Source organism: Pan paniscus, chromosome 1 (assembly GCF_029289425.2).
Source record: "Pan paniscus chromosome 1, NHGRI_mPanPan1-v2.0_pri, whole genome shotgun sequence".
Classification (NCBI taxonomy): domain Eukaryota; kingdom Metazoa; phylum Chordata; class Mammalia; order Primates; family Hominidae; genus Pan; species Pan paniscus.
Window position 1 is genome coordinate 214326597 of NC_073249.2, and position 14068 is coordinate 214340664.

The 14068-nt window shown below is 44.2% G+C and overlaps 1 protein-coding gene across 1 annotated transcript; it reads right to left on the reverse strand.

Annotated features, from left to right (window-relative positions):
* Window positions 1–1860: 1860 nt before the first annotated feature.
* On the reverse strand, window positions 1861–9962 carry LOC134729809 (PRAME family member 10-like). The gene is made up of 3 exons (XM_063601810.1): window positions 9676–9962; window positions 8701–9279; window positions 1861–7589 (listed from the first exon to the last, which is right to left on the reverse strand). The coding sequence occupies exons 1-3, from the start codon at window positions 9960–9962 to the stop codon at window positions 7004–7006; spliced, it is 1452 nt and encodes a 483-aa protein (XP_063457880.1). The 3' UTR covers window positions 1861–7003.
* Between the last annotated feature and the right edge of the window lie 4106 nt (window positions 9963–14068).

The window sequence follows — 14068 nt, forward strand, 5'->3', positions numbered from 1 at the left end:
GGTGTCAGTGGTCTCAGGGCTTAGGTTAAGGCTTCTCTGAAAGAAATTGAAACCATACATATAAACTTTATGAATTTAAGCAGTGAAGAAGGGAGGGGGAGAAACAAAAATAAAGCAAGCTTGCAGCTCATTCAGCATTCATCATGAGGTCAGCTTGAACTGCTTCCTCATGGTTGCTGGCAGCCTACTGTCCCAAAATCATGTAGATCTTAAATTACAGTTCCCCTTAACTGCCCTGCAGACAACAATTTAAGCATTGTGAAGCATTAACTTTTTCATTTGACATATTCTTTCAGGTTCTGCATGTCAGTGAAACTACTGATGCCAGGTGATCTGAAGGGCCCTGCAAGGCACCAACTCACCAAAGAATGCAGTTTCAACATCCTGATGACTTCATACCTCTTACTGCTACACCAACTTTCCAGCCGCTTGCTATCTGGGATCCACTGGAAACCCTCAGTACTCCTTGGGGAGATGAATTTGAGGATCTCCTCCTAGCTTATCATTCAGCCACCTTGTGATCATTAAACTCTGCTGCAAAGCCTGCTGTCTCAGAATATTGGTCAGCTACTGTGCAGCAGGCATAGGAACCTGATGGTCCTGTAATAAAATCATGCCAAAATTACAAATCTTATCATGAATGTAGCATCCTCAATTGCTAGCCAACTGTGATGAAAGCAGGTTGTAGTATTAGCTATGATCCTTCCCTTTCATCTAAATGACTCCATAGCCAGCAATTGCTTTGGTTAGTGCGAGTGGCTACATTTTGAACAGAAGATCTTAGAAAGTGTTTGGTTTGAGTGGTGGAACTACCTAGCAACATAGAATATAGGTTTGATAATTTTGTGTTAATACAAAACCAAGTCTCAGTCAATGGAAGAAGATCAAATGGAGTCTTGTTCCATTGTCTTGGAAAAGCTGTCTACCAGGTGATGATGTCTGCTTCTAGGGAAGGCTTTTCCTCGGATATCTTTAAGTTTAAGTCATCTGGTACGGTCCCATCCATTGCCGCTCATGCGCAGATTTCCCTTGGCGTCATTTCTAAAGGATGCAATCTCCAAACGCTAGGGCATCAAGGTCTAAGCATCACTGAAAGCCTCCTTCACTTACTGGAAATAGTCTTTCAAATACTGCATCAAGGTCTTGCAGTATTGAGTCACATTGTTACTGAATGATGGGCTCACTGTCCTAAGTGCATAGAAGCCAATACTATGACACTATCTTTTGAGAAAAGAAAAAAGATTCAGCTGGATGTGGTGGCTCACATCTATAATCCCAGCACTTTAGGAGGCTGAGGCAGGCAGATCACGAGGTCAGGGGTTCGAGACCAACCTGGCCAACATGGTGAATTCCTGTTTCTGCTAAAAATACAAAAATTAGCTGGGTGTGATGGGGTGCGCCCATAATTCCAGCTACTCAGGGGGCTGAGGCAGGAAGATCTCTTGAACCTGGGAGGTGGATTTTGCAGTGAGCTGACATAACACCACTGTACTCCAGCCTGAGCAACAGAGGCTCAGTCTCAAAAGAATATTAATAATAATAATCCAGTTTTCTTTGTTAGTTTAGCTAATTTTAGTTTCAAGATACCATTTGTTCTTGAATACCTTTGCAGAATACCAAGGATACTGAAATTAATGGTAGTGCCATTGAATCTGTAAAATTTTACTTGTGTGATCACCTGCCTAGTAAACTGAGGTTTCCTACCATTGGAGATTTCTCCAGAGATGCCCCAGAAAGGAAACACATTTTATAATCATTTATTTGCTATGACTGTGGCATCAGCATTTCTAAAATGGTAAGCTACAACGCATCCTGAAAACAGACAGACAATCACAAGAATTGTAGCCTTTTTACCTGGCTCACTGTTATGATTGGTCCATGACATTCCTCTTTCTTACAGCTAGATGTGTGTATGTCCATCTATTCATATCGATATCTATATCTATTTCCTTTTATTACCATGATTCATTTCCACTCCCCTTTCCATAGATAGCCACTCTACTCTTTGACCAACCTTGAATTTGGATGTGACCTTATAGGATATAATTATATGGAAAGTATATAGAATATATACTGGCATTTCATATGTGTATTTATTTTAATCCACATGTATGCTATAGTGTATGGTGCTACAGAAGACGGCCTGACAATTGTCCAGTCCTGGACACTGGAGAGTGAATGAACATGCTGCTATAGTTAATTTTCTTTCTTTTCTTTTTTTTTTCGGAGATGCAGCCTCACTCTGTTGCCAGGCTGCTGGAATGGAATGACATGATCTCGATTCACTGCAACCTCCACCTCCTGTGTTTGAGTGATTCTCTTGCCTCAGCCTCCACTCTACCTGGGATTACAGGCGCCCGCCACCATGCCTGGCTATTTTTTGTATTTTTTTTAGGATGGGGTTTCACCATATTGGCCAGGCTGGTCTCGAACTCTTGACCTCAGGTGATCCACCCACCTCAGCCTCCCAAAGTGCTGGTACTACGGGCATGAGCCATCTTGTCCGTCCTTGTTGTAATTCAGATTTTCAGAACAACAGGGTGAATGAAGGCTTATAATCAACTTAACTATAGACCTTGGTCTCTTACCAAATTTTTAACTAATATATCTTTCAAATATAATAAGAATAAAAGTATTGCTTGCCCTATGTCAAATCCAGCTTGAAGTACTTAAATAGATTAACTCATAACACTCTGTGAAGTCAATCTTGTGATTATTCCTTTTTATGGGTGAGTTAGCTGGGGCACAGAGGTTAAGTAAGTTGGATAAGATCATACAGCCATTGGCCACCGAGCCAGATTTGAACCTAAATTAATCAATCTGGATCTGGAATCTTTCCTACTGACCAAAATACCTATATGCCTCTAAATCCTAAGCTGCTGAGGGTCTTACCTTGTTTCATATCTCAGTAGGAAGGGAGCTAATGTTTATCCATTACATCTGATGTTTAATGCAAATTTTTAATATATAACATTTCATTTTCCAAAATATGTTATTATACATTTACTTTGATTTTTCTGCATTTTTTAGGAACCTTGCTTTTCCTCCTTTAATTTGTTAGTGTGGTGAATTATGCATAGATTTTTCTGAGATTGTCTGGCATTCCTGGAATGGCCATTATATATTACTTTCTTTTCCTTTTTTTTTTTTTTTAAGACGCAGTTTCACTCTTGCTGCCCAGGCTGGAGTGCAATGGCGTGATCTCTGCTGACTGCAACATCTGTCTCCTGGGTTCAAGGGATTCTCCTCCCTCAGCCTCCTGAGTAGCTTGGATTACAGGCACCCACCACCACACCTGGCTAATTTTGTATTTTTAGTAGAGATGGGTTTTCTCCATTTTGGTCAGGCTGGTCTCAAACTCCCGACTTCAGGTGATCCACCCACCTTGGCCTCCCAAAGTGCTGGGATTACAGGCGAGATTCAGAATGCCTGGCCTATATAATACTTTTTAATGCACTGTTGCATTTATTAGCTGACATTTTATTAAGAACTTTTGCTGTCTTGCTCCAGATCATAGAAAAAAAGGCTTTCAATTTCTCCATTCAGTATGATGTTGGCTGTGGGTGTGTGAAAAATACTCTTTATTATTCTGAGGTTTTTGTAGAGAGTTTTATCATAAAGAGATGTTGGCCAGTTGCAGTGGCTCACTGGTGAAACAGTGAAACGCCTTCTCTACAAAACATACAAAAAGAAAATTAGCTAGGCATGGTGGTGTGTGCCTCTAGTCCCAGCTACTCAGGAGGCTGAGGCAGGAGAATCACTTGGACCTGGGAGGTGGAGGTTGCAGTGAGCTGAGATTGCACCACTGCACTCCAGCCTAGGTGAATGAGTGAGGCTCTGTCTCTCTCTCTCTCTCTCACACACACACACACGTCCTTTCAGGACAAAACCTTGTTCACTCGTGGTGTATATTTAATGTGCTTCCACTAGAAGTGAGAAATTCTCATAGTTTACATAACATTTTAAAATTATGAATCACTCCAAAGGCATATCTACTATTTGTAAAAGTACTAACTACTTTGTCTTTGACTGTATGACAAGCTCTAGTAGGGGTGTATCTTACTGTAAATTGTTCTGATATAAACTCTAAAATAAACGCAACAGAATTAACCAACTTTTAAAACAGGAAAAATAGGCTGGGAGCGGTGGCTCATGTCTGTAATCCAGCACTCTGGGAGGCCAAGTCAGGCAGATCACAAAGTCAGAAGATGGAGACCATCTTGGCCAACATAGTGAAACCCCATCTCTACTAAAAAATATAAAAATTAGCCAGGCATGGTGGCACAGGCCTGTAATCCCAGCTACTTAGGAGGCTGAGACAGGAGAATCATTTCAACTACGGAGTCGGAGTTTAGAGTGAGCTGAGATCTCGCCACTGCACTCCAACCGGGGCAGCAGAGTGAGACTCCGTCTCAAAAAAAAAAAGAAGGCCGGTCGCGGTTGTGGCTCACGCCTGTAATCCCAGCACTTTCTGAGGCCAAGGCAGGCAGATCACGAGGTCAAAAGATTGAGACCATCCTAGCCAACATGGTGAAACCCCATCGCTACTAAAAAATACAAAAATTAGCTGGGCATGGTGGTGTCCGCCCGTAGTCCTAGCTACTCAAGAGGCTGAGACAGCAGAATCGCTTGAACCCAGGAGGAGGAGGTTGCAGTGAGCCAAGATCGCGCCACTGCACTCCAAGCTGGTGACAGAGCGAGACTCCATCTCAAAACACACAAACAAAAACAAAACAACAACAAAAAACCCCAAAAAAGCTGGAAAAATAAATTCTGAAAGAATTTCCATCTCTATGAGTTCATCTTCAGAAGTGATAGCATTTCCTGCTTGGCATTTTTCTCCTACATTTTTGGCATAAAATCTATCAACAAAAAGTATAAACCCAGGTTTGTGTAATAGAATGTTACACAATATTCATACTTTCCTCAGGCTTTTTCCACCCTGCTGTAGTCATTCACTTTTAGGCTTTCCCAGGTCCTAATACATTTGTGTCAACTGATATAAACCAGGTAACCCACAGTCACAGCCTCCTGCGAGGATTCTAATTTACTCAGTAGATCGGTGCAGTGACTCACATCTGTAATCCCAGCACTTTGAGAGGCTGAGGTGGGAGGATCACTTGAGGCCAGAAGTTCAAAACCCACCTGGGGAACATTGCAAAACTCTGTCTCTGAACAAATAAAAATAAAAATCCAACAGAAAATAATGAATACTACAGAGAATATGGAGCAATGAGAACCCTGGTACAACATTGGTAGTTATGTAAATTAGTACAGCTACTATGGAAAACAGTATGGAGTTTCCTCCAAAAAATAAGAATAGGATTAGCATATGAACCATAAATCCCACTGCTGGATATATATCCAAAATTAAATAAATACATCCAGGAGATATCTACACTACCATGTTGGTCAGGCTGGTCTCGAACTCGTGACCTCAAGTAATCCACCTGCCTCAGACGCCCAAAATTCTGGGATTACAGGCATACACCACTGCACCCAGCCTGCACTCCCCTATTTATTGCAGCACTATCCACAATAGCCAAAATGTGGAATCAAACAAAGTGTCCATCAACAGATGAATGGATCAAGAAAATGTGGTAAATACACACAATAGAATATCATTCAGCCATAAACATGAATGAAATCCTGTCATCTGCAACAACATGGATGGAACTGGAGGGCATTATGTTAAGTGAAGTAAGCCAGCTATAGAAGACAAACATGGCATCTTCTCACTCATAATTGGGAATTAAAAACACGAAACTTAAAAATAGTAAAATGACTGTTATCAGAAGCTAGGAAGGGTACTGGGAAACAGATAATAAGAAGGGGATGGTTAATGGGAATAAAAACACAGATAGGAATAAGATCCAGGGTTCAGTAGCACAATAGGGCAAATCATGTTGACAATAGTTCATAGTAAACATAGTAATTAGTTCTACATAATTAAAACAATGGAATTGGAATGTTGCTAACACAAAGAAATGATAAATTCTTGAGATGGTGGCTATCCCTGTTACCATGATTTGAACATTACACATCTTATGCTTATATCAGAATTTCAGGCCAGGTGCAGTGGCTCATGTCTACAATCTGAGCACTTTGGGAGGCTGAGGCAGATGGTTTGCCTGAAGTCAGGAGTTCAAGACCAGCCTGGTCAACATGGTGAAACCCCCCTTTCTATAAAAAATACAAAAATTAGCCAGGCATGGTGGCGGGTCCCTGTAGTTCCAGCTACTCAGGAGGCTGAGGCAGGAGAATTGCTTGAACCCAGGAGGCAGATTTCTAGAGACTTCTGATGTATAAATGTCTAAAACAGGTTGATCAATCATGGAAGACACCAGAAAGTTTCCATTCAGGTTCCATTTATTTTTGACATTTTTAAATAACCATCCTTGTGGTGGTAACTCCTGCATCACTCTAGAACTTCAGGTTCTATTTCTAAGTCTAGGACACAGGTCCCTGAAGGCCTCATTGATGCCAAGTCAGCATTTTTACCCAGTCCTGCCCCTGGCTGAGTCACCTTTGTTTTTCCACTCACAGTGAGCACGTGCCTCAAATACGCGGCTGTGTGCTTCCTTGAAGAAGCGGCTGACTGGGCCCTGCTGCTCACACCTGTAAACCTGGCACTGTGGAAGGCCAAGGTGGTCAGACCACTTGAGGTCAGGAGTTTGAGGTCAGCCTTCGCCAACATCGTGAAGCCCTGTCTCTACTAAAAATACAAAAATTAGCCGGGCGTGGGGACATACACCCACAACACCAGCTACTTGGGAGGCTGAGGCAGGAGAATCACTTGAACCCAGGAGGTGGTGCTTGCAGTGAGCTGAGATTGTGCCACTGCACTTCATCCTGAGGGACACAGTGAGACTCTGTCCCAAAAAATAAAATAAAATAAAAATAAAATAAAACAAAATAAAATAAAAAATATAAAAAATGAAATAAAAATTTAAAAAATGCACCCATGTACAATATTTTAGTTCCCAAGTGTCCAGAAGAAAGCTTATCCATCCCACGAACCAGGCCTTCCCTGGGAGCAAAGATGGAAGTCTACTTTCTCAGATGGCCATGAGCCACACGTAGGGCAAGGGACGGGACCAAAGAAGATCCTCTTGGGCTGCCTGAATTCCCTGAGTGTACGCATCAGCTCAGCCCGAATTGGGGTGAGGATCTCCCAATTGACATGACCCTTGTAGTCAAGACTCTCCAGAGGGGCAGGATACAACTCCAGGCCTAACTTGCTCAGCCCACCTGTGTGACGCAGCAGGTCTTTCAGAGCATTCATGGAGGTCTCATTTCCATGAAAGTTGAAGGTGGTGAGCTGGGAACAGTGGCTCAGGGCAGGCAGGAGGACCCTGAGTTGGGGGTCCTGGATCCGACAGTCCTTTAAGACGAGGGTCTTGAGAGTAACAGCAACTTTCTCCAGCAGAACGCCAAGGGGCTCAAGATTGGTGGTCCACATTAGGATATGAATCAGACGCAGCTCCTTTAGCTGACTGAGGCTTGGGTACTGAGACAGACACTCCATGTCCCGATCAGTTAGGTAAGCATCACTGAATATAAAGGCCCCCAAGGGGTTCTTGAGGTACCTGGGGAGAGCAAGAAGTTAGTTATGGGCAATGGTGCCAGTTAGAGGAGGGGGGTGGGAAATCATCTCAACGGTAAACTTGAAGTGGGCATTGATTAATTCTGCACCTTACTACCACACAGGTGTTATAGTAACTGCAATGTGGAAGCCTGTTTCACCCAAACACAAGTTTGTTCCCATCATCAGATGATGGTCTGCGTGCAAGGTGCTGCCTGATGAAGACCCAGATCATTCAGGGGCCACTCCATTTTAGGCTCAGTCCTTTCACCCTTGCCTGTGTGATTGGTACCACTCTCACACCTACTCCCTCACCCTCCATCCCAGAAGCATGCACTTCTGATATCAATTATCTTTCCTGGAGTTCAAAACAACATTTTACAGACAGGGAATTAGAGCAGTTTGCTAAGCTGCTGAAGACAGAGCTGCTACTGTGAAATGCACAGGTTTGATGTACTTTCTTTTTTTTTTTTTTTGAGACAGTCTCACATTGTAACCTAGGCTGGAGTGTAGTGGCACCAACCCAGCTTACTGCAGCCTCCACTTCCCTTGCCTCAGTCTCCCAAGCAGCTGGGATTACAGATGCCTGTCTGCATGCCCGGTGACATTTTTTTTTGTATTTTTAGTAGAGACGGGGATTCACTGTGTTGGCCAGACTGGTCTCAAATTCCTGACCTCATGATCTCCCTGCCTTGGCCTCCCGAAGTGCTGGGATTACAGGCATGAGACACCACAACCGGCCACACCTTCCCTTCTTTCATACCATCCTCTGTATGAAGAATGTGTTTTCATCATATTAACTTTATACACTGTTCCTCACAAGGAGTTCACAAATGCACCCTCACTAGATCTGAACCCTCAACTAACCAGCTCCCTACACACCTCTCTCTGTGGCATCTACCCCAGGCCATCCCTCTGCCCTTATTTGACTGGTCTTGTGATACCCACTTCAGGATATAGAGCACTGAAGAGCATAATGAGTTGACATTCTAGCGTCCCATTCCCTGTGACATCACCGGTGGCTGGCACACAGTAGATGCCCATTAACATTTACTGTGAAAAAGAACATAAGTCTGTGGTATGGTCTGCAGAGAAAGCTCACCATCATTTCTTACCTGAGCAGGTGCTCCAGGTGCTCTTTGATATTACTGATCTTTTTTATATAAAGCATCTGGGGGTAGTACAGGCAGAGGAATGGAGAGTCCAAGTCAGGAATGCACGGCCACTGGATGCTCACGTATAACTCACGCTCATAACCGAAGGCTAAAAAGAGTTCACGAAGATTGCTCATCTGGCTCAGGTAAGGGGCAAACTTTCCTGTTTTATTCAGAGAGGACTCTTTCCAGACTTCCAACTCCTGGATACTGTCTGGGTATATCCTTTCCAATAAATTGCAGAAACTTGAAGTGGACATTGAGTAATTCTGCACCTTATTACAGCACAGGTGCACTAGGCCTCTTCTGTAGTGGATCCACCCACAAAGGTAGCTCAGGCATTCATCCAGTGTACTTTCCTTTAGGCAGAGGTCTATGAACACCTTCAAGGGCTGGCGCTCTCCCATCCTTGGACAGTCCTCCACTGTCTGCCTCTTACTCATGGCCTCTGGGGAGCAGGAGAGGACCCTGGCTCCAGACCATATGGTCCAGAAATTCTCATCAACATCCCGCAAATCCAGCACTTGAAGTTTCCACCTCCTGTGAGTAACATAGGGGAAAAGCTCAGAATGTAGGCAAGGACCCACCCCTGACCTGAGCTTTCACTCCACATCCAGGACATCAGTCAGCTGCTCCTGTCCTCAGTGCTCCTCCTTCTGTCTCTTCTCCATCCTGTTCCCCCTTGGATTCTGCCTTGTACCCACTTCTAATACCTTTACTTTCTGCTGGGAGGAAGCAGGCTCCTGTTTCCTCAGTGGACCCTGTATGGTGAGCAGACCTTTCCCAGAGGATCTGGGCAAAGGCCAAGGCCTCTCATGGGCACTGTCAGAAGGCTCTGAGCCACCCTAGCTCCCCAACCCCACCACTCCTCCTGAGCCAGCTGTCCCTTCCCTGGATGCCTGGACCCTTCCCCGCAAGCCACCTGAGTCACCTCACCTGGGGCGAACCTTCTGGGCCACCAGTGTATCAAGTCCCCTCAGGACAGCTTGCAAGGTCTCCAGATGAGGTGTCTTCATCAGGGATCCCAGAGGGAGGCAGAGGAAGGGCCAGGCCTGCACCATCAGCTTCAGGGACTCAAAACGTCTCATGCTGAAGGCCTCCATGAACATCAGAGGGAAGACCTCCCTGGGCAGCTCATCCAGGGTGAAGATGGTCAAGAACTGGTTCCTCAGCAGGCTCTGCCCTGCCAGCTCCAGCAGTCTGGATGGGGACTGGAGGCTCATTCTGAGAAATCTCCGAGGAAAAACTCTAGAGGACAATCAAGTGAAAAGGCAAGTTTCTCGGGCCAATCCCCTGCAATCCCCGCTTCTCCTAGGGCCAAAGTCATTTCTCTAGCATGTGTGAAAGAGCCCTCAGTTTACTCCAATTCCATTCTGCAATAAGTGGCCACAGAGGCATAGTTCTGCCCTTCTGGTACCAAGAAGAGTGTGTCCCAACCTCTAAAGAGCAGGCAAGATCCCTCCTAGTCCATGAATTATTAGCCACTGTTGCAATAAACTCATAGCACTGGGAAATGTTACCGAGGATCTCTGAAGCTCGGATCTCATGCCCAGCTAATCTTTTATTTTTTGACTTTTTGTAAAGACAGTGGGTTTCACTATGTTGTCCAGGCTGGTCTTGAACTCCTAGACTCAAACAATCCACCCACTTTGGCCTCCCAAACTACTGGGATTACAGGCGTAATCCTCTTCCCGGCCTCATTATTGAAAATTTCAGCAAGAAGCTTTGAAAGCTATGTGACAGTGTTATGCATCATTCGCAAGACACAGATGTTTCCAGTACACACCTCTTACACATGTTCAAAATGAACCACTTTGGCTGTGCACAGTGACTCACACCTGTAATCCCAGCACTTTGGGAGGCAGAGGCATTGGATCATCTGAGTTCAGGAGTTTGAGACCATCCTGGCCAACATGGTAAAACACTACCTCTACTAAAATTACAAAAATTAGCCAGGTGCAGTGGTCTGCGCCTATAGTCCAAGCTACTAGGGAGGCTGAGGCAGGAGGATCGCTTGAACCCAGGAGGCACAGGTTGCAGTTAGCTGAGATTATACCACTACAATCCAGCCTGGGAAATTGGCTAGATTCAAAAAAGAGAGAGAGAGGGAGAACTACATTGGATTAGACTTCTTAAGCTCCATCCAGTTAATCATGGTTGGATTTTTGTCTTTCTTCCAGATTAACTATCAAATTAGTTATTCATCCATGAAAGTGAAATATTTAGGGATATGGTGAAAGTCCAGGACTCATTCACTGATTTACTCCACAAACATGGAATTTTACTAATATGTGTCCTTTGTAGTTCTGAGTGTGAGATAGGGAAGAGTTGAATCTCTTCCTGACATTAGACAGAAAGAAAAAAACGTGAAAGTATCTTTGTTGAGAGATCCTTGGCCACATCAAATTTATCAAAATATTTCAGAGTTAAAACAGTTTTACAAAGATAGACATGACAGTCCCTAAGAAAACACAGTAGAAATCTTCATGAATCCAATGATCACCTGGGTGGTATAATTTAATTTTTTTCATGTCGGGGGAGCTGAGTCTCACTTCATCACCCAGGCTGGAGTGCAGTGGTGCCATCTCGGCTCACTGTAACCTCTGCCTCCCAGGTTCAAGTGATCCTTATGCTTCAGCCTTCCATGTAGCTGGGATTACAGGCATGCACCTCCACACCCATGTCTCCGTTTGGGTGGAAGAGTTACAATGAGGATGTGATTGGTTTAAAATTAAGGTCAAAGATCCTCTTTGGTTAAGATTTTTTTTCTTTAATAGGGTCTCACAATGTTGCCCAGGCTGGAGTACAGCAGTGGTGTGAGCATGGCTCACTGCAGCCAAAATCTTCTGGGCTCAATTGTTTCTCCCATGTCAGCAACCCATACAATTGGGAAGACAGATGCATGCTACCATGCCCGGCTAATTAAAAAATATGTATATTTTGTAGAGGCCAAGCACCAGTGGCTCATGGCTGTAATCCCAGCACTTTGGGAGGCCAAGGCAGGTGGATCACTTGAGGTCAGGAGTTTGAGACCAACCTGGCCAGCATGGAGAAACCCCACCTCTACTAAAAATACAAAATTTAGCCAGGCAAGTTGGCAGTTGGATGTAATACCAGATACTCAGGAGGCTGAGGCATGAGAATTGCTTGAGCCGGGGAGGCAGAGGTTGCAATGATTTGAGATCATGCCACTGCACTCCAGCCTTGGAAACAGAGCAAGACTCCATCCCCCGTTCAATAAAGAATATTTTATAGAGATGGGTTTTTGCTGTGTTGTCCAGGTTGGTCTCAAACCCCTGGGCTGAAATGATCCTCCCGCCTTGGTCTCCCAAAGTGTTGGGGTTAAAGGCATGAGTCACTGCTCCCTTCAAGAATTTTGAAATGACATAAACCAAAGCACAATCCAATTTTTTGAAATAAAGACAAAACTGCATTTAGAGGAAAAAATGCAAAGCTTCAAATTGTTCATATGAGAAAAAAAACAAAACAGGATATAACTCTATGCCATCTTAGGCTGCACTGTCACCATCCCAGACCAGCTGACTGTAGGTCAGATGGGAGTGTCCTTACAGAGAGATTAGTGACTTACCAGATCTGGACTCAGTTTGCAGGGTGCTCAGACCTCAGGAAGAACCAAGCAGGAACTCCAGACTTGAAGACTTTGTGTCTCTCCTGTGGGTCTTTAGAAGCTTTTATTGACCTTTCTAATCACAACTCCCACCCACACCCCTCCACGTATCCACTGCTAGCTTCCAATCAACAAGTGATATCTGATTGCATTTCTGAAGCTCCACCCAGTTAATCCTGATTGGGTTTTTGGCTCTCCCCAGATTAATGGATTGAATCAGATATCCATTCATATCAGATATCCATATGAAGTTCATGAATCAAGAAATTGACAGTGTTAGGGATAGGGTGGGAATCAAGAATGCATTCATTCAAGACCGTGCAAGGTGGCTCACTCCCGTAATCCCAGCACTTTGGGAGGACAAGTTGGGTGCGTCACCTGAGTTCAGACATTCAAGACGAGCCAGGCCAACAAGGTGAAACCCCGTCTCTACAAAAATACAAAAATTAGCCAGGGACGATGGCGCATGCCTGTAATCCAGCTACTCAGGAGGCTGAGGTGGGAGAATCGCTTGAACCCAAGAGGCAATGGTTGCAGTGAACCAAGATTGCACCATTGCACTCCACTCTGGGTGACAGAGGAAGACTTTGTCAGAAAAAAAAAAATTCATTCATTCATGAACTTCACAAACACTGATGGAATTTCACTAATATGTGACCTGCATAGTCCTGAGTTTGAGGCAGGGAAGGGTCTAATCTTTCCCAGATATTAGACAGAAAACTAAAATCTGAAAGTAGTATTGTTGGGAGATCTTTGGCCACATCAAAGTCACAAAAATGTTTTATAGTTAAAATAGCTTTATAAAAACAGAGGAGTCGTCCCTACAAAATCAGAATAAAAATCTCCATGTATTGAATGGTCTTGTGGGTTTTATATCACCTAAGGTAGCAATTTTTTCACTCCTGCTGGTGGAAGAGAGGTGCCACTGAGGGCTTGAGTGGTCTCAGGGCTTAGGTTAAGGCTACTCTGGAAGAAATTGCAACCATACTTATAAACTTTATAAACTTAATCAGTGAAGAAGGGAGGGGGAGAAACAAACATAAACCAAGCTTGCAGCGCATTCAGCATTCATCATAAGGTCAGCTTGCTCTCTGACCTGCTTCCTCATGGTTGCTGGCAGCCTACTGTCCCAAAATCATGTAGACCTTAGATTACAGTTCCCCTTAACTGCCCTGCAGACAACAATTTAGGCCTTGTAAAACATTAACTTTTTCATTTGACATATTCTTTCAGGTTCTGCATGTCAGTGAAGCTACTGATGGCAGGTGATCTGAAGGGCCCTGCAAGGCACCAACTCACCAAGGAATGCAGTTTTGACATCCTGATGACTTCATACCTCTTACTGCCACCAAACTGCACCAACTTTCCAGCCCCTTGCTATCCATGATCCTCTGAAAACTCTCAGTACTTCTTGGGGAGATGAATTTGAGGGTCTCCTCCCAGCTTTTCATTTTGCCACCCTGTGATCGTTAAACTCTCTGCTGCAAACCCTGCCGTCTAAGAATATTAGTATGCTACTGTGCTGCAGGCATAGGAACCTGATGGTCCTGTAAAAAAGTCATGTCAAAATTACAAAGGGAAGTGAAGGTGGAGGCTGGTCAGGGTTGAGCTGTGTGTTTTAATGGGATCTGGGGAGTGAACCAAGACTTGGTAAACATGTTGGGGGTTATTGAGGGTGTGGAGGAGGAATCTTTCCAACAT